General features: G+C 40.4%; 1 protein-coding gene across 4 annotated transcripts in view; it reads right to left on the bottom strand.

The window, feature by feature from the left end:
* FHOD3 (formin homology 2 domain containing 3) overlaps positions 1-21,936 on the bottom strand; it is a 376,449-nt gene that overhangs the window by 53,638 nt on the left and 300,875 nt on the right. For all 4 annotated transcript variants that reach the window (XM_059470757.1, XM_059470747.1, XM_059470732.1 and 1 more), the window contains exons 17-20: positions 20,976-21,190; positions 14,666-14,971; positions 10,038-10,927; positions 3,436-3,594 (exon numbers count right to left, since the gene is read on the bottom strand). In XM_059470757.1, coding sequence (XP_059326740.1) covers positions 3,436-3,594; positions 10,038-10,927; positions 14,666-14,971; positions 20,976-21,190 — 1,570 coding nt within the window. The remainder of the gene's footprint in view (positions 1-3,435; positions 3,595-10,037; positions 10,928-14,665; positions 14,972-20,975; positions 21,191-21,936) is intronic.

The following is a 21,936-nucleotide window of genomic DNA, read 5'->3' as shown; positions in this document are numbered from 1 at the left end:
CTAAATTAACCATAGCCTTTGGTATTAATTGATTTTGGTCCACATTTCCTTACTAAGCAACCCTTTATGAAGAGATCCACTCATTTCCTTCTGTACAGACAAGCACCAAGGACTGGTTTATTGGACTCCTTTCTTGCAGTTGCCTCTGATACACAAAAATTAGGTGCCAGGATTTTAAGCTCGCCTCTTTTACTTAACTCCCACCAAGACCTCTTCCACTGTAAGGAGGCAGTTTATTCTGAATTGAGCTCCAGGTTGTTTGAACACAATGAATGCCAGGTTTTCAAAGAAAGGAAAACACAAATACTTTGGCAAATGTAAGGTGGTAAAATTTTTTTTTTAGCTGGACTGGCTCATGCTTGCAAACACATGATGTGCATTCCTCTGAAAACACATTTCAAATAGTTCCTGCTTTGCATTCTAAGTGGACTACATCTGCCTTTCTAGTGTCACGGCCCCACTTTCTGCCTTTTTTCACAGCTCAGAGGTACCTAACTGCTTTAAGACCTAAAAATATGCAACATACTTAGGAACAGAGGGCTATAAAATAAGTGGAGTATTTTTTCCACTTAGTTATATATTTAAAGTTAAAAAGTAAAGTATGGATTACTAACAAGAATTCAAAAGCAAAGCATCATTCAGCAGACGTAGGGCAGCAGTGGAGGCTCTACTGGACCCAGTGCTCTAACAATGGACTGAGCAGATTATGAATTGGGCTATCATGAACCTGGGCCTGCAGCCCACTGCATCCCTGCTTGTTGCTAGCAATAACTCCAGCACTGTTTTAGTCCTCTGTCCTTAGAGGAATCCTTAAGGTCAGTTTAAAGGCACCATTTAATCCACTGAGGTGCAGAACACACACACTCACATGACAGTGACAATGCTCCTCAGCAAAGGACAGAGCAGAGAGCTCTCTGCCAAGGCAAAGGATGGTTAAGGTGACTTTTACACTGTAGGTGCTCTGCTCTTTGTTGGATCTGACAAAAGCTGAAGATGATCCTAAATTGTAGCTTCTCTGAAATATTAGCAGTGAAGGTTATGTTGCCACTGCACATATCTATTTTCCTGTTCTCTTTACATCTCTCTTCTGCTTACCGGATGTGACATTTCTTCTAGATCTAGATCTGCACAATTACTGTGCAGAAAGGCTTTTGAGTGTCCACGGTGGTACAATTTTTTAATTAGGCTAATAGCATATTTTTTTCCCATAGCAGTCCTGCCTCAATCAACACATAGATAAGAAATCAATTGCATTATATAGTAAATTGCTGTATTATCTGTAGGGTTTTTCATACATGAACCTGATTCTTACACTATTACTGATTCATTCAAAATGGCCACCAATTTTTTCCTTACATTTAGATAGATATGAACCAGAAAACTTCTAAAAATCTAGACTGAAAAAACAATCTGTCTTCCCTCTATGCTAACTTCAGGGCTAAACACACAGAAAAGGAGAAGAGACACAGCAAACAAAGTTTGCCTCCATTGTAGACCAAAGGAGCAGTATAGAAAAACTGAGGCAGGGATCTGCTGAAAACAGTGGGAATCAGAGTAAAGCATTTTAGTATCAACATGTGTGCTACGTGGCCAATTCTAAATAGCTTAATCCAGCCCTCTCCATCACTATTAAGGTCTGACTCTGCAGCATGCTGTAAGAAAAATATGTAATTTGGGAGTGAAAAGGAGATCTGAATTCAGTGTAGGGTTTTGCCTGATAAGAAGCAAATAATATATATAACTGAGGGAAAAAAACTTTTCTCCATGGACATAATCCTTCCCAACCAATCAAGACCTCATTCCTCAAAGTGCAAAGTATCTGGGCTCAGCTGCACTTACCCTTTCTCTTGATTTCAAATACCTGAATGATCACATGAGGATTACTCACATCTCCAGTTTCAAGCTGTGGGGACAGACCTCAGAGACCTTTTCTTTAGGACTGGGCAAGTATATTAATAGTGCCCAATTTCCTGGTTTCTTGAATTCTTCAGATTGAAATCCACTTTCATATATATTTTAAATTAAATTATGGGTTCCTGGCAGCTAATGGAAAGGCCACCCAAAGGAGGGTGTGGTGGTACAAAGCACAGCTGAGGACACCACAACAGGTGGTTGGCAGATGGGCAGCCCAGAGACAAATGTTGGCAGTGGAAAGGATGGGTTGTACAGAGCACCTGAAGCCAGAGGAGGACACAATTCCAAGGAGATGATACCCAGAAGTTAATGAAGACTTGTCCTCCTTTGTCAGCCATTTTCTGTTGAACTTTGCATGGAAACACTGCCTACAGCACTGAGATCTACCTGGCTGTGAGCTGGGCTTGGCTGGAGGGGTACTTCTCTCCAACACTTTAAAACTTAGTACTGCAGACTGCAGCGGTGGGTATCTGGGGTGGGTCATGAAATAATCACTGGTGTTAGAGTGATCTGCCACCTTCATAATATGAGCAAAATATGCATACAGCAAAAAAGTAATATAGCTTGGGGAAGAAATTACGTTCTATAGAGACAAATCAGCCCCTGGCTTCTAACTAGAAGGATCTTTAGCTTTAAGCATTTTTTTTGCATGCAACTGTTGGCAATATCATTTTCATTCCAGGAAGCTTTTCTCATTTTCTTTTGTAGTCAGCAAGGTGGAGGTGGAAAGGGGGAAATAATGAAACACAGTGCAAAACCACAAAAAGGTGACTGTGAATCAATATATGATTTCTGAGAGCCACTGATTGAGATTTGTAGTTGTGCAGATTACTCTTACTAGATGACACAGGCTTACTGAAAAAAAAAAAAATTGAAATGAATACGACCATAATGAAAAAAACAGTGGAGCCACAGGCTTCTTTTACACTTCACAGAAGAAAAATGTTTTGATAAAAAAAATAATAAACAGAGCTCATCTTGGATCTTGGTAAGAATATCTGCAAAGTCAAACATGTAGTGGTAAAAATTACATCATCTGTAATCTTTATACCAACTGCTTTTCTTCAAACACCAGTAACACAGAAATGCTATTCTGGGCAGAACTAGTCGCTGTATTTGTTTTCCATTAGATATACAATCTAGAATGACTCCAACAGCTAGCTGGGCATGAAATTTATTAAACCCTGTACCAGTTGCATCAGCCCTAGTAACTCACTGCCTGTTTTTGCTGCTCACAATATTTCAGTCAAGCTTCAGATAATACTCTGAAAAACCTGATAGGAATTAACATCATTGCTACTCAAACAAAGCAGATAATCCATGATCACTGAGCATGCCCAGCCCCATGATACTTCCTGCTTCTGAGTCCACTACACTGGTTTCACAAATTTCAACAATCAGACACGATATAATACACCCCCTTCCCCTTCTTCCATGCCTAGTCTGGCCTGTACCATATACAACATGAGAAAAAAAAGCATTGAAGATGCAGACTTGAAGACATTGACTGTTCTTTCTTACCTCTATTCCTTCCTTGTTTAAGGCATATTCATCAAAGTTCAAAATAGCAGTCTTGATGGTGCGGGGAGGGGGCAGCACAGTCAAGCCAATATTAATGGCATTGCTCCGCTTTGAGTCCAACACAATGATCTCCTGTCGCTTCCCATCTGCAGCAGTTTTCTTGGTAAAGAATAGAACAAGGTCATTACTCCTCTGATCTGTTTCATAAAGGAAAAGTCACACCTTTCATTAATGACTTCCCCCACTCAAGAAAGCTGACACTGAGTGTAAACCTAATGTATTTTTAGGCATCAAAACAAGCTGAATTCTTGTTGCACATCCTTATCCTATCAACATGAGCTGCCAGGATTCAATCAGAGATCTGAACACCGCTGTGCAAAGCAGAGCCAGCCTGACAGAGTCCTCAAAAGGGCAGTTTGGGGGAGGAGCCAGTCTGGAAAATACCTGAAACTGCCTCTGCCAGCCCAGAGCTCTGCTATGCAGCAAGACTGGCCAGCACAGGCCTGCTGGGGCAGCAGCTGGGCACCCAAGGGGCTCCAGGGCTCAATTCCCTGTTGGATGCACCAATCTGGACCCTCTCTCACTTGTGTGTCTGGCTGGGAAACAGAGTAGTTCCCATGTGCCTGCTAGCATTCTCTGTTATAAAACCACCTCGGACACTGGCAAAGGAGACATAGGTGCCTCTCTGGAGGCACTGGCTTGGTTTTCTGACCTTTGGCTGCCAGGGGAAATTTCTTGCTGCTCATGATATGTCTGTCAAGTCCTTCATAGATGCAGAAACATTTAAACTCTTGTGCTTCTTAGGAAGTTGTATTTGGGACTATCCATATCCTTGGATCTTACATCCAGTACAAATAATAATAAAATCACAAAGGACTGGCAACATATACTTTAAATTCCATTCTAGATTAGACCCAAGGATTTTTTTCTCTTTCTCCCCATCCTTATAGTGACAAAATGTGAACCAACTATGCAAGGTGACTAAAAATCCACTTATATGGCATAATGTAGTGTTGAATGAGGTCTTTGGTTTTACACCTCAGCATGTCTCTCTTTCTCTCTCTCATCATCCCATGCTAGAAGGTGTCTCTTTGTTAACTATGTATGTCGGGCTGGGTAGCTGAAAGGTGAGAGGACTCTGCTCCTCATACTCAGGTTTTTTCCTCCCTCTGCATATATGTGAACACTGTAAACATGTTTTCTGTGGTTCTTCTGCCTTTTCCCTATCAGACATGGGCTGAGGAATGCCATCAAGCACAGGAGTGCAGGGAGAAGTCCTGCACACTGATGTTATCAGTCTTTGATCTCTTGTGGATTTGGGGAAAGCCCAAGAGGAGACTTACTGCTCCAGTCTCAATCTGTGCTCAGGATTGTTTTTTAGACTACTGAGCTTTGTCCTTCACTTTCTTTGGATCTGCACCACAGCCACTGAGACACAAAATACCCCACTGCCAGGCCTACGTGCTGTTTTTGAATTGGAAGTTAGTAAATAGGATTTCATCAAAGCACCTCCAGCTGTGGACAGCCCATAATGGGGAATACAGCTGTATCATTAAAAGATACCTTTTTCTGGCACAGCCCAGAACCTTGCTCACACAGGAAGAGGTTTGCCCACTGGTTCTCGCAGCCTGCCAAATACCCGTATGATACCACAGTCCTTTCATCATACCAGAACAACTAACGTGGTAGGATGCAACTTTTGCACACAAATGGGACTCAAGGCAGGTGCTGTTTACAGGAATTAGAGAATACCACATGTATATGATCTGAGAAAGTAATAGGAGGGTTGTTTTTTCTAAACTTAAAAAGAAACAACAATTTTGCACTAAACGGAATAAATTTAAGGAGAGCAAAGATAACATTTTTTTCAATGTTTTTCTATCAGTTCTGTCAGAACTGATCTCTTCTTAACAGCTTAAAAGCATCCCCAAAGCCTTCCTGGATTTTCCCTTTTTAAGTAATAGTCTTCTCTTTTTCTTGGGGAGCTACCTGAAGGATGTGAGATGCAGCTTCTCCTTTGATGCAGTAGCTTTTACTTCCCAAGCCGCTAATCACATTCTCAGGACCACAGTTAGTGGCCAAGACCACATTAAGACCAAAGAGGGCTCACCAGAGACTGCCTTCTTTTGAGCTTGTATTGCACTAAGCCTTTTAAAACCATCACTTTTTACCTTGTTCTTAAGAACACAGAATTACACAGCTCCAAAGAATTTATGCAGACGGGAAAAAGCCAGAGGAAAGGAGTTAAATTTAGGCTTCCCACATGTGGTATGGGTAAGAAAGCCTCAAATCTTCAGCTCTGTTTTTAGGCTCCCAAGTCTGACAGGACAGACATTTTCACTTGGGGGATGCAGGACGCTCAGAGCCGGGATCACTGCGATCCCTACAGTGCACACACTCCTGAGCAGTGAGTTATGGAAGACAGATCAGCTGCACAGGGCATGAGTGCATGCAGGCATTTTCCACAGCTAGAACTGCATATGGGATATAAAATGTTGGGGTGGTAACCCTTCTCAAAAACAGAGGCTGAAGAGATTTTAAATCCATTCTTGGGATGATGTCTGAGTTCCAAAGAAATCCTTTCCAAACAAATAAAAGGATGAATAAAAGAGAAAGATTTTACAACTATGAACTTTACTACCTTACCTTAGGAAAATAATTGCTTTTTGTCTGCAGTGAAGTTGCACAGGTGGAAGTGTCTGACTGTTAAAATAAGCTACAACTACTAAGTTCTACAACAATATTTGGTGACTTCAATCTATGCTTTATAAATTCATTAACAGAGAGTGAGTTAAATGGCTTGAGGGAACAGTGAACTAGTGCGCTTGATTTTATATTTTAATGTGTCAGTATGAAGCGTAATCCCTGAACTTCTGAATATTATATGTACTATATTATTATGTGTAATTACAAAGTAATTATAAAATACAAACACACCGGCTAGTATAATCTTTAGAAATCAAACACCTCTGCAACGTAGTAACAATTATAGTGTTTATAAGACACTTTACAAGACCTAACTGGCCACATTCTCTTGCCTCTGTTGAAGACTGGGTAGTCCAGATGGATTATTTAGAACCTATTACCATCCCACAGAAAGGGATTTGCAGTCTGATGAGAATACAGTCTTAAACATGCCTCTTTGTTTTAATTAATATGGGAAGCAGAAAAAAGTTAAAAAACTTTTCAAGTGGTCACATAAATAAACAATTATATTATGAGTATCAATTGAGAAATATCTTCTGCCTTTAAAGTCGTAAAAGTCTGCATTTTGCACTACTGCAAAAGTAGTGCATAAAATCTACCTTAATAGTGAGATGGCTTTTTAAATTTTTTAAAAAAATATTATTTAATTTCTATCTCAATTAGCAAGGATTTAATACAAGAGATGTAAAATGGCATCGCTCAGCTGCCACTGACTTTTTCCAGGATATCTGTATGCAATCTTTTTCAGAAATTCTGGTCCACATTTATGAGTTGTCTTGGCATTCACTGAAATTGCAACAAATCCTTTCAAAAGGAACATGTCTACCAAGCATGTGCACATGAAAACAGATTCCTTCTTCTCTCCTACTAATTTTTATGTCTGCGGGTACATGATGGATCACTATATCCCACAGGGTATACATGAATCAGCAAAATGATACTTTCATGCAAAACCAAGTGGATGGTAAAAGGGCTGAACAACGGCATTTGATTGAGGAGTGTCTGCATGTTTTCACTTCTCTTCACAGAAAAGTAAACACTTTGAAGTACTTTGCCAAAATATCTGCTTTGTTCAGTGGAGTGAGAAGGAAGGAAATACTACACTGGTTTGGAGGGGATACCTGATCACTCCTTCTATTGGCAAATATAATGCAGGGTGCTCTAGTCTAAAAAATAAACCATCTGCAACTAAAGGTGCTCCACTAAATAATATCAATGTGCAAGTTTCTCAGTGTGGCATAAGTTTTCCTAAAATCAAGAATCTCCTCTCGCAGTCCCAGCCCCCAAAATCCTGTATTACATCCTACAATTTTCAATCCACTTTATTTTATTACAGTCTATTGTGTTTAATGAAAAACTTCTCATGAGCCAGGAAGTAGCTGTTTATAGCTGTGTGTTGTGGAAATCACAGTGAAGGATTAGAAACTGGAGTAAAATTGGTTACAGCTGTATGAGAGAGCATACAAGACAGAGCCAAGCCCCCCCCCCCCCTTTATGCACCCTGACTTAGCTTTTCCTCTCATCCTTCTGGACTGTTCCTTTTCTATGCAGCTACTTCCATCTCTTAAAATGAAATCTAGAGATTTGACTTCTGATTTGTTGCTCTGCACTCTCTTTTTTCAGCTGAACCAACTGAGCTGTGAGTCAGACTTTACGATATTATAAACCTGTTTTGGACTGCAGCCATTGGACAGGAGAAACTAGACACAACGGGGAATGTGCTCTCTGGAAATAAACCAAGCAGTCTGGAAAAATCGAGAGCTATCCTAATTTGAGTGCAATCTTTGTACCAAACCTCAAGTCTTTCACGGATTCGGTGGTCTGCCTAATTATTCCCACTCTCACTTGATCTAAGGACCATCTCCTGCTCTGGAAGATTTGCTGGTGTTCACGAAAACCAGGCAGGATTTTCAAAAGCCTGCACAGAGCTCTACTATGGTACTTCTCAGTCCCCATTGTCTTCTCTGCAATGAGACAATGAGACTTCTATGTCTGTGTTATGGGACAGGCTGGAAAGAGAGCCAAAAGTACAATGTCTCATGCAGAGAGCAGTTATTGGTAGCCAAGGGGAAAGCACCTAAATCATTCCTCAGACTTGCACTAATTTCAAAGAAACCTGCTCACTCATCTTCCAGCCAGAAGCCAAAAGCTCTGCCAAAGCATCAGGCAGGTTTGAGAAGCAAGTGTGAGGGAGGGAAAATGGCCAAGGGTAGTTTGGGAACATGCATGATGATTGACTGGAAAAGTAAACAAGTCATAACTCCAACAACTTAAAATTTTATCAAAATTTCATGTGAGAATAAAAAATTAGGAATCAGCCAGAGTGCTCCATTACAATGCTGGCACTTAGCACAAAGCTAAATTTTGGAAATGGCAAGTATGTTATCATTCCACGTTCAATTCAAGGAATTAAATATTTTATGGATCTAAGAAAATGCTCTCATTCCTTCCATCGATGAACCATCTGTGTCAGATTTGTATTTACGGGGAGAGAGATGAGGAGTAGCATGCCACGGTGTCACCAGCATTCCTTCCTCAGCAGAGAAGGAATCAGAGAGAGAAATTAATCTCGGCATTGGCCAGATGAACAATCAGCTGGATGTGTTTTTAAAGGTGCTACACATACGTTTCAGATTTGTGTGCATCTGTGTTACAAAGAAATTCAGCTAAGAGCAGTGGCGGCAGGATCTACATGAGCCAGCTCTTTATGTACCTGTTGCATGCTAGGTACTTGGGAGCTTGATTATAGAAATTCCAAGGTTTCCACTTTGTCAAGATGATCAAGAATGACTTTTAGAAAATTTTGACTTAATAAACTGGGCAAGTGACACAGAGAACCTTTACTGTGAGACTTCCAGATTCCCCAGAGTAGGAGCAAACAACAATATCTATAACACATAATAGGTGTAATAATTTTCTCTAGTTAAAGAGAAGTAAAATATTCAAGATGCTGACTGTTTTTATATTACTATAACCCATATAGGCATACAGAGAAAACACACAAGCCATTCATTTATTTTAAGAGAGATGGACATTTTTTACTACCATTTGAACTGGAAAAAAAAATAGTTTCCCTGATACCAATTATGCTGCTTAGAAGAAAAAGAGTTTATGTAGCCACGAAAAACAAATGTTCAGGCTAATAACTTTTTTAACGCTACTTCAAGTTCCTCTTAACTGTAACTATAAAAGGGTTCCTTTTATTGTTGATTCCAATGTTAAACAACCATGTCATGAGCCTTTGTAAGTTTATTTTATAACAATACTAAGGAAGAGGGAATCCTAGCTATGGAGGTATTTCCTGTACCAGCTTCTGTCCTAAAATTGCCACATTGTATAAATTAAAGATTTAAATAGGCCTGTTCAACAGTATAAAACAAAAACCCAACACCCCTGCAGATTTCAGCTGTAAACATGACAATTCCATCCTTCAGAACAAAGCACATGTGCAGACTCTTTGCAGCAGATCCAGTCTGATATTCTAACCTTTCCACATAATGATTAGGAAAATATTACCAAGTGAAGAACTGTCAAATACACAGATATGAATCACCACGCTGTGACCTTTTTATGAATGCAACAGAAAATATTTCAGATTCCAGTATCTAGTTTGGCACTCAGCTATGACCAATCTAAATGTAAAATTTGTTGGTATTTGCCACCTGGAGTGCTATCCCACAACTGGGAGACCTGAGACAGGAGGGCAACTTGGCACATAACCACCCCAGGCTCATCTCTAGTGTCAAGCCATGGAATATCTTCCGTCATAGGCCAAGCTAGAAACACATCCAGTAATTTCCACTGGTTTGATATAAACAACATAAATCACCTAGATCTAATTCAGAATGAATACCAATACAATAGCAGAAAAATAACAAACTGAATACAAGCTGTACCTTTGTGACAGGCAGTTCTTTGGATTTCGACTCAAAGAGATGCTCCAGTTTGGAAGTGTCTACCTTAATGGGTTCCAGTTTCGACCACAGGAATTCTCTGCAGCGTTTGTTGTTTTTACACTGCCACTCAAATGGCCGTACCTCATTCCAAAACAGACGGATGGTTTTCTTCTTCTTTATAAATGCTGGCTGACCCCTAGAAACCTGGGGTGACCCTAAACCCTGAGGAGTGCCGAACAGTGGAGGAGGAGCCAATAAATTACCAGAGGGCGGTGGTGGAGGCGGACATCCAAACAAGGGGGGAGGTGGTGGAGGAGGCAAACCCAAAAAAGAAGGTGGAGGTGGAGGAGGGGGAGCAAGGGAGTCCCCAGGACCCATATCCATGTCCAACACATCTACATCATCCTCCTCCCCCAAGTCTGTAAAATCCATGTCCTTGATTTTAAGTTCTCGAGGATTAGCCATGAGCTGATCCCAGATGTAATCAGATTCCTTCTTTGTCTGTGCTGGTGTTTTCTCAGGGATCTGTTCACTGATTTCATCTTCAGGCACTGCTGTCCCTTTAGCCAGCTCACCACTGTTAAATTTTTCTGCAAAGGCTTTCACACTGCCTTGGTTGTCCAGATTTCCAATCTCCATCTTTTTGACACTTTCATCTTTGGCCTGTTTTGTGGCCTGAAGTATAGAGATCCTGCTGGCTAGGCTAGTGAGTGACTCCTCGCTTTCCTCCGTCTCCTTCTTTTCCTCCTTCGCCTCCAGCTCCTTCTCCTCTTCATCTTTGGGCTTTTTATTATGCGCATACAACATGTCCAGCATAAACCGCTTGTTGTTGAGGATGTTGCTGCACTGCTCATTCACACCAGCATCCTGAATGGTCTGTGACCATGGACCTGCAATCACACACACAAGATGGGAAGAGTCAAGGGAGGGAAGTCAGAGCACCAAGAATACTCTTCAAGCAACAAAAAAAACCATGCGAGGGATGCAGGTACAACTACTCTTAAACTAGGGAAACAGTTACTGTGAAAAGTTTGAAATAAGATACAGCACTGATATGGCCTGATCTTGGGTTCGGAGTAATTCTCAAAAAAGGAAGGGGACTAGAGAACAACATGTAGTTTGGTAGGGACTATATAACTTTCAGGATTTGAATATTCAGGTTTCTCCTGAAATCTGTCATGTTTCATGTTGTACTTACTACCTCAGTTCATTTTATACAGTACATAAATTCTTATAACCTTTGGTATTTCAGAATGGGGCTTAAATATCATGACAATGACACAAAGCAGGTTATCATCATATTCTTCACCTGGCCATGTACTGGACCAACAACCTCAGGAAAATATTATCATATGAAAGAGATCTTCCTTGTCTGATGCCAAGGCTGACCTGTTTACTTCTCCTCTTCCCACCCTGCTGGCTAGGGAAGGGCAGCTTTCAGACCCTCAGAACCCCCTGGCTGGGTACCTGGCCATCTTCACAACACAGACTATTGGAATTCCAAAGTAGGATGCATACCCAGGGTATAGCTCTCAGGGCAATTCTCAGGGCAAAGAGTGTAAGCATAAGCAAGATTTTAAAAGTTGTTTATGATATGAGAACCTCTATAAAATACCTCTGCTCATCAACCACTGTTAACCTCCTTGTTATATGTCAGTGTTGAAAGACTATTGGCCTTCCCACATTACAATCATTTAACATTTCACTGTAATGAACCTTCATCTTTCTGACTACTGCTTTTCTCACCAATAATAAGGAAAATACCATGTCTGAGACAGCACCATAAATAACAAATTATAGTGGTCAAACTTGAAAAATATATGATATAAGCATCTCTGTGACTTCATTTCCCTGAATTTAATACTACTAACCAATGTGGATAATGTGTCTAACAATTATGGTGTTCCTTTTTCCAGTGGGCATCAGATGAAGTGATTAAACAATGATAATTCTTCACACTTACTGTATTTCCTGTATGGAATTCCTTCTGTTCCCCACAGTCCTTACACATTTTTCATAAACTCTACTTCTTTTATTTCATCATTTACTTTGATTGCTAGCTTGCCTTTTTTGGGGGGGGCTTGTGGTTAAAGATTTTATTTTATACCTGGGGGTTGCCTACAGGTATAAAATAAAATCTTTAACCACAAGGCCCCCACAATCTTTATTTTTCTTAAACACTCATTTTATCTTGGTTTCTTCACTTATGCTGCCACTTTTTTCAATACCTTGGAGATTTAAGTATATTTTACAGCTTTCTCTGTCAATGGAGTTGCTTTCTTACCACAATATCTAGTCCTGTGTTCTGAGAAACTGTCCACTTGGTGAGATACATCCAGGGCCCCACAACTCCCAGCCTCCCCTCTCTTAAAACAACATTGCATTAAAATGTAGGGCCTTGCAGCACAAAGTATATAGACAGCAGTAACTCCTGCCTCTATTTAGATCAAGGTCTAAACCACATTTTAAAATCAGTCCAAAGGTTTAATCCCACACAAAAGAAAGACTTTTTTCAGAAATGGATACGACCTACTCTCCTGCTGGTGGACTGACTGCTTCCATTATCTGCTCATTTTTCCTCAGACTTGATCCTTGGCATTGGTTTCTTACCAATACTTGTCCACCTGAGGTAGTCTCTGATTTCTCTCCGAGGTAGCTTCATTAGACAACATCACTAGACAACTCCTTCCCCACACTATGTATTCTACCCAGCTGTGCCCTCTCAGAGGATTTTCCCCTACTCCAAGCCTTTCCTTCAAAGATGTTGAAGATGGCTCCCAAGATCCATCCCAGAAACTCCACATGATCTACCCCTCTCAGTTTCACCAGATGGGATCCTCCAGTGTTTAATCCCTTTGCAAAACTACTCATCAGAATTTGCCCAGACACAATCTCTAATTTGCATTCTCCAATTCCACTCCCAACTGTCCAAGTTGATCAAAGATCATATCTGTGAAGGCTGTTGCTACCTTGGTGGCCTCTTCTGCTCTCCTCTTCACAGGTGGGGAATACCATTGGAGAATTAAGACTTGTTGGAAGCCAAATTTGGCAGTATGGCTAATGAAGAAGCTTGCACCAAGGGCAAGCCTTTGTCCTCAACACACCTGGGCAGAACCAATGGGCTATATCATAAATGGCAAAATGCTTCTTGAGAATGTTAAAACTGCTACAGGAAGTCCTTGTGCGCTTTCCAGAACTCCTCACCTACTGGACAGCAAACAACTCACTACATGAGTCCTCCTATACAGCACTACCAAATAAATCTTTGGTCTACTGGTCGTGTAGGACAATTTTAAGATGTTGATTTTAGTAAGAATACATTTCTTAGCTTTTAACAAAAGTACATAAGGACTTTAAATTAGAGTGGTAACAGGTCGGTAATAGACAAGGTAATGAGAAAAGACTTGCAACTGTTCTTTTTTGCACTTGGCCTATCTTGGACTACACCACAGCGTAGCAGTATCCTTCATCTGTGATCCTTCCCTAGCCTTTCCTACAGATATATCCATCTACATTCTTTATGAGTACAATTGCATTCTAGGTAACTCAATCTTGGTGCAGACTGAAAAGAAAATAGCTCTAAAATTTAGGATAAAATTTGTGTAATGCTTCCCAGAAAAAAAGTGACAGATTTAAACTTGAACAATTCAATCTGACAGTTTATGTCTGTGAGGTAATCGTTGGGATTCAGAACTATCCCTCTTCTTCCAGGGCAGAGCAGGATTATTTCACACTATGAAGCACATCTCATTTTCTTATCTAGAATTTAGAGAGTATAGGACAATTCCATGGTTCAGACCAAAGAAAACTTGGGAATCAAATGCCCTAATTACATTATATTTCTTTACCTCCCTATAAAAAAGGGAAAAGAGTAATCAACAAAGTCAAAATCTGCCATTTATTTCCTCCCTGCCTGGGCTGAAATCATTATCTTTCTGGGCAGAAACTGGTTATCATTATCTCTCTGAGCAAAAGCTTGGTACTTAGGTGTTTCCCAGGCTGGTACCTGGTGGCCTATTTCACTAGAATCCCTCAGCACCATGAAACTGGTCTTTTCCAGATAAGGTGTATTTCATGCACCTCCTCCACATGAGCTAAAGATGGCCACAGCCCAGTCCTATCTTCAGCAGCTCCTATTTATCTCCCTCTGCTGTCTGAAGCCTGTCCAAGACAGAAGTACTGAAGGGAAGGAACAAACATCTCAGCCCTCACTGAAATGTCCACTAAAATTATGAGAAATGGTATCCGGAAGTTCATGAGGAATCGTGCCAGCACAGCCCTTTGTCTCACTGCCTCATGTACAGAAAACCCAAATAAGTTCTCCAGGACCTAGAGATCCAAGTCTCTGCACATGCTGATTCAGTAGTTAATATATTAATCGTAGGGGAAGAAAATGGTCACAAATCAAATGAAACTTCATTTTATCAAGGCCCTACTGTCCCTCAAACATAGTAACCCAAATAACATCTGGATGTCCAAGCAGAAAGTAGACAAGATTTGGCCATGGTGAAGAAAGTCTTAGACAGGTGTAAAGGGTTTGTTAGCTAATTAACACAATATCAGAGCTGCTAATTTAACACTTTTTTTTCCACCAGAAACCCTTCATTATTGAAAAAGCTTCACTTTACCAGTTTCATTGTCACTGGTTAACTTGTCCTCTCTCTCTTCCCTCTCTAAAGTGCTGCTTGCTGAGGATATACTGGATGCAGAACAGTTGTCTTTTTCATTCACTTCCTCATTCTGCCTCTCCTTTTCACTGAGTATTGCACTTTCTTCTGGCTCTCTCTCTGGTCCTTGCTCCACCTCACTCTCTGGTCCCACCTCTGCAGCCTCTATTTCCTTGGGTGTCTCCGTTCCCTGCTTGGCCTCAGCCTCAGCCTCCTGCTCTGGTTCTGGTTCTGTCTCTGTCTCGGGTTCGGGTTCACTGGCACTCACTGGTGGAGAGAACAATGGGAGAAAGAGATTCACTTAACAACAGAGCAGTCTCAGGTTCACCCCTCAAAACGAGAGCGACGTGAGAGTTGTACAAGTGCCTTATGGAAAGAAAATAAAATGCAAGCCCACGGCGTGCTTAGGAACATTAGGAGCAACAGACTGATGGATGTTGTGTGACAACAGCATTGCAGGTGAGAGTGGCCTGGCAGGCCCCTCACTGGCTGTCTGGAGCCAACCCACTGGTTTTATACATACTTCCACAGCTGCAGTGTTGGACTCGCACAAGGATTTGAATGAATCAGCAGAAAATGGGCATCTCACCTGAGCATTGACAACTCAGTGCCCCTAGACAGAGCCAGGAAAGAAGAGATTAAAAAAAAAAAAAAAAAAACAAACAAAAAACCAAACAAAAAGGAGGGTGATTGTGGCTTTTAGTTGAATTTTCTTTGGGTTCTGGAAGAATTCTTTTCTCACCTGATGAGGAACACTTCAACAAAAAAAAAATACAAATATTAGTTTTAATAACACACTTGAATGGCACAGTCTTGAAATGGCACTGTCACACATTTGGCTGACAAAAACCATATGTTGTTTCATGCACATTTACTTCAGAATAGCCACATCAAAATTCAGGAAAGTTTCCAACTGCCTGGCATATGGCACATATTTAGTTCCAGTTGGTTGGCATATGGCACACAATGAGCTTTTTTATCAGTTGGCACACAGGAAACACTGTTGATAGTATACTTGGTTTCTTCTTCCCTGCTTTCCTAGTAAAAATAATTCATTCACTTTTAGGGTTTTTAGCAGTAACAGCAGACTTTCACATGCAAATATTCTCTGCATGCTGCAAAGAAAATGAAGAGCATCCACACATATTCACACCAAGAAGCTCACAGTTCTCTGAAACCTGAAACGGCCATGCAAAGTGTGGCAAAAATGGACATGCATGTTAGCTCTGCATACTTCCCGAATTCTGCCTGTTTTTCCCTTCCTCTGTATTCCATCTTGTGGGTGGCTGAACTATAATGACCAAGTCACACTTGTTTTGTCCCTCTGCTAACTATTTTTCATTACAATATTGCAAAAGAGTTTTCTAGACTTCTCATTGTCTTTGGATTACACAAAATACAATGAGAATTTCTTTAAGTACAACATGAACCTTTGAAGGGGAAAAAAAATCACACTGAAATACTGGAATGCAATCCAAATATTTCAGTCCTCTATTGAACAGGTAAGTAGATTTATCCTAAGTAAATATATGCCAAAATAATGAACATTCTTCTCCATTGAGAGCACCTAAATGTCTAATACTAGATAAGCAAGCACCTCTGCCCATGCCTCGTTTCTCCAAATGTACCTTACCTATGACTGTATCCTGGACACGGCTTAGGAGAGAGTCAAAATTACAGAGGGCTGTCAAGAAGTTGGCAGACGCTGCAAATCCCGGTGATGTGTTTCTCACCACAGCTGTCAGTGTGTACGTATAGAATGAGAACATTTAAAAGTCAAGCCAAGATTTGAATATGACTGAGATGAAAGCTTAGGAATTCTTCAGGAGTTCCTGGAACTAATGTGGTACTTTAGCAAGAAAGATTCTCAGCTTGCCATGGTTCAGTGGTCCATTATACAAATGTCACCAATTCATCCATGAATTATCCCAATTTCAGATAAATGTTAGATATTTATCTCTAAAAAAACCCAAAACCAAACCAACTGTCATGCAATAACCAAAAAAGTCAACTCCAACATCTCAGATGGAGAAAGAAGCTAATTACAACACGGCCAGGACTCCTAAAGCTTACTGCAACTTTGTCACCATGAAGCCACACTGAAGATTCAATAGAAAAAAGTCAGAGGAGATGTAAGAAATGATTGAGAAAATTTGAATGTTCAAAAGAATTCCAGATACTCTTCTAACAAGAAATATTCCACATATACCAGAAATATGCAGCAACTTAGCAAAATCTAATACATAACAAAGAGTAAAGAGCACCATACTAACATAGTCTGCTCTTTTGACTTCCAGGAATAACAAAATCTAAGTACTGGAACAAAATAAGGACATATTGACACTCATTTTGACAGCCTCTCTCTCTGTCTCTCTAGGGATAATATCAAACAATCCACCTATAGCCAAAATCACTTGAAAATAGTGAGCTAAGTCCAGCAGCACTTCCCTTAAGAAACAGTAAGAAAATCAAATCTGCCAGGAAACACTATCAAGAGAACAAAGCCAGCAAGCTAGACATGTGTCTATCCCTTGCACTTCCATCATGTAATCCACTGCATTGATATTAGTGGAACTTCTGAAGATGTTAAAAAATACAATTCTCAGTGAATGCTTGGTAGTGGCCTATTTGAAATGAGCTCAATCTTTCAGTCCCCCACCTATTGGCTCCATTTTAATATCAGACAAAACACTACTCTAAGTGGCAACCTCACAGGTGGCAAGAGAAATAAATAACAGACCGGGCTCTGTCCCGTCTTCAGACTTCTTGCCGGTGGAGACTGAAAAGACTCAGGAAAGCAAGCCTGGTCATATCAAAAAGCATCAACAGCAAAGAAGGTGTGCCTGAGATGTGAAGAAGCATGATACCTTTATAAGCTGATCCCTTCTGAAAAGCAAGCCTAAGGACTTATAATGTGGTAGAGGGATATGGACATTTCCTTTAATACTCAACTATAAATCAGCTTTGAAGCAGACACAAGATGCTGTATCCTGCTGATAAGAACTCAACCCTACAGTCCCCTATAAGCCCTCAGAGAGAAGAAACATCCCTCTGGGCTCACATCTAATCCCCAGTCAGGCTAATTGATTAGCCAACCACATCCCCATCTACTTTCTCTGCCTTCTACTTGGAGGTGTGAGATAGAGATGTTTGGTGTCTCTTGTGGATGCATACAGTAAGTCTGAAAATGTCTATGTCTGCCCAAGACCTCTTGGTCAATTGTTCAGGCATTGCCTAAAGTCTTGGCTGTTATCTGCCTTCAGCTACTCCAGCACAGGATTCCTCTTCCTTTGAATTCTGCAGGGACTCTTTATCCCTCCCCACTCCCATTCCAATCTTTTCCTTCCATTCTTTGTGTTGGTAAGAACAGGTGCAGACTGAATTGGTGTTGGTAAGAACAGGTGCAGACTGAATTGGCTCTTTCTTTGTGCAGTCAGAAATGTTCATTTTTTATCCTCCAACCCCAGTTCCTCCTCAGACTTTCTGTATCATGGTTCCTTTGGCTCTGCAGCTGGGTCTGCATTGGCCTCATTGCATGCTCATGCTCTGGTGCTTCCCCATTTGCTGAGATGCTCTTATCAGCCATGCTTTGGGCAGCATCTGAACCCTGCTCAACTACCACGATGTTCAGAAGGTGTCCTACTGTCCACCATGTGCACTTGGGTTGGCGTGCTTACTTTATTAAGAGCTAAAAAAGCTGCTTTTTTCAGAGAAGGGTTCACCTGAAATTCCTTTGTAGATTGACTTCAGAGATGTCTCAGTTATTGTTGGTCCTCCTTTACTGCATACTTGCACTTCACAAAATATTTTCCAATTAAATTACAAAAAAGTAAGTAGCTGCTCTGAAAAAAAAAATATTAAGTTCCTTTTTGTAGTTACAGGACTGCCTTAATTTCCTCTGAATACCATAATACAAGTTTTACAAGACTAAGTCCTACAAGACTTGATTACTTTAGAGGAACCAATTGTTTTATATGAGAAAACACTGCAGCTCAGTAAGCCCAGATTTTTATATTGGGTAATGGCACTGACACATTTCACAGTGTGAGACAAAGTTCCACAGACAGAATCTGTTTCCTTCTTAATAACAGTAGATACCAGATTGGCCAAAGGATATTTCAGCACAAAAGGAATAAAATAAATCAAAAATCCCTTATTGTTTAGCTAGTAGATGAACACTCTTTGCCTTTGACCTCAGGTTCTGAATTCTGCAGATGAATGTCACACATCTGCTAACACCATTCTTGCAGAGTCTTTAGAGCATCATATGCACAGAACCAAGGAACTGTTTTCCTTCTGCAGTTTCATTCCTGCTTGGGAAGATGGTAAACTTCATATTAAAAGCAACCCCATATTGAGGTGCAAGTAATCTGAGTTCTGTCCATGGCTCTGTTTCAGCTTTTCTTACAACTGACTTAAGCAAGTTAATGCTTCATTTTCTCTACGTATTAAGTGGGATTCATAACCTTTCCTAAAACCAGTAAAATTGATATTTTAATTAAGTATGGAGCATAAGGAAGTCAAGTAACAGTAGAGAGACCATGACACAGTGTCTACATTAAGCCTATCCCCTGCTGGCAGATATCCAATAATATGGGCACTTCCAGATGGTGTGTCCTGCCCACATGCTCATGACTACCTATGATCTTTCCAATACTCTTGGTAGGTCTGAAAAAACAGTCATTCCCCATGCCCAGACCCCACTGAAGTATGCAGATTTCAGGCCACAGTTTAGGTTCTATCCTGGCTATCTGCCTGCAGCTGCCCTTGGCTGGAAGGCTACCCTGCCCCATCCATGTAGTCTCTCCTTGTGGTCCATGTGCCAGGCTTCCAGGTGCTGCCCTCCAATGCCTACTATATTGCTAAGAGTTTTAGTAGAGATGTCCTGTCTACCGACATGTTGATAGCTTTGCCATATTCTGGCTGTCTGAAGCTGCCCTGTACACCTGCTCTAAATGTATTCTCCAAATGGTTCGTGCTGCTCCATTTCATGCTGCAATTTTTTTAATGCTTCCAGGAGAAATATGTTAAAATAATCATCAAAAGAGATATTTGCTCCCTACCCAGCTCTGAAATCCTAATGGTGGAAAAATCCAGCTTATTTTTTCTAAAAGCAATACAGCACTAAACAAAATGGGTGTTTGGATATTTCTGACTATCAGTATTGGAGGAAAAAAATCTGTGGTTTCTAAGTTCAAATGATTCCACTGAGACTCTTAAGGTTCCAAACAAGAAAACTGGGGAATATAATTGGGAAAATATATAAAACTAAATAAAATAAACTTCACCTACTTAGTACGGTGAGGACAAACATATGCAGCATTCAGTATTTGTAACATTTTTCTTAAATTGCCTTGCTTTATAGCATGCTACCAGCCATAACACTCCATAAAACCAAGCAGTGCAAGTTACAAATGCATTAATCACCAATAGCATGTAGCAGGAAATCAAATAAAATAAAAATGAGTGATGGTGATAATTTGCCCTCAACATGCATTCTAGCTCCCCATGTTAATGCAACATCATGTGGTGCAAATATAAATCTGTATGGCATGTGTTGTTTTGAGGATTGAAGGAGAGGTACATGATGCAAGTGGCAGAATGACATACAAACATAGACAAAAAGAATTGCTCTGTACACCAATAAATTATGTGACAGCAAACCAACCATGCAAACACTAGTTATACTTTCCTTTTTACTAATTGTCTGTGGTCTCTTTTAAGTCCTTTATGACTTGTGCTACAATTTTAAGAGTTTTTTCTTGGTATTAAAAATAATTAACACACTCCCCCTGCCTTCAATTCAAGAACTTTTCAGTTGGTCACATTCAGCCTGTGCTCTACTGGAAGGTTATTATAATCTTGGCATTCATCTGTTGCATTTCTTTCAGAGAATCCACATACGCAAAATCTGTTGGCAGGAATGCTGTTTGTCTAGTATTCAGTAACTCCTCATATATAAGGAATATGACACTAAAATTAAGACCTTATTTATTCTCTATTTTCTAATTATTCAATTTGAAAAGCAACAGAAAATGATAGTATGAATCATAGCAACAATTGGCAATGTATCCTATTATTGAACAGATTACATGATATCCAAATCAATGCAAAAAAAAATAGGCAATTTAGGAAGACAGGATGGAACAATGTAGCACCCTTTACTCTGGCACCTTACAGATTGCATTCCTGCACTCATGCATCAAAAATCACCAACCCAAGAGAAACTGATAAACCCAGGATTGTTACCCCTACCCTCCTTTTCACTTACCTTCTGAGGGCTGAGGAGTTCCACTCGGGATGGAAGGGGTCTTCAGCTCTTCCTGGGACTCTATGGATGCTGGGCTGATGCACTTGGGTACAGGTGAGGATGGAGCTGAAGGGGATCTCAGGTTCAAGGACAGCTCACTTCTGCCTCGGCTGACACTCCGACTCTTCAGCTCCTTCTCATACTCCTCTGCTGCCAACTTCTCCAAGTATTTGTATCTGAAAGTTAAATTCCAGAGGGTTTCCGTAAAGAAAAAGAAGCCTGTGGCTGATGCTTGTTTATGGATGAAACACCTGCAGAAAATGAGCTGACTTCCTGACACAAGGAGTACAGCACTGAACTGCCTGCTTGCTCAATCTGCCAAAAAGTGCACACTAAAGCAAAGACTGCTGCCCTGAAAAATGTTAAATTACACATTACAATATAAAAGTAAAAACCAGCAGAGTTAAAGAACCTTTAGCTACAGTTCTCCTTTTTGGAAGCATTTGTCTGTCCTCCTTTTCACCCTCCTCTTTCACCTCCTCCTCCTCCTCCTTCTCTCAGCCCTCCCTCTCCCAAAACTAAAATGGGAGAGAAAAAAAAACAACCAAAAGAAGAAAAAAAATCTCTCCAAACCCAGAGCCCCTTAATACTGGTGCAAATTGTCAAAATCTGAGACTTGCTGTAAGGAGAGGAAAATGCAGCAGACAAAACCAGATCTTCCTGAAAATTACAACAATAATAAACATCTGAATTGACTATCTAAAGATTCTGAACCTGCTTCTATTTGCTCTGAGAGCAATGCACTGGAATTCACTTTGTTCTCTCCAGAGCCTACAATGGAAAGTTTTTTTTTTTTATTCTGAAAAATTTCTCTGCCGGACTCAGACATCCAATAGCTTGTACCTGACGTCACATGTAGTTTATTCATCAAAGTCACTTTAAAAGAACAAAGATACATCTGTTTTGCATTTTAGGCAGGCAG

The sequence above is a fragment of the Ammospiza nelsoni genome, chromosome 1 (genome assembly GCF_027579445.1).
Source record: "Ammospiza nelsoni isolate bAmmNel1 chromosome 1, bAmmNel1.pri, whole genome shotgun sequence".
Lineage (NCBI taxonomy): Eukaryota > Metazoa > Chordata > Aves > Passeriformes > Passerellidae > Ammospiza > Ammospiza nelsoni.
The sequence above is the reverse complement of the archived record's forward strand: the minus strand, read 5'-3'. Positions and strand labels throughout refer to the sequence as shown.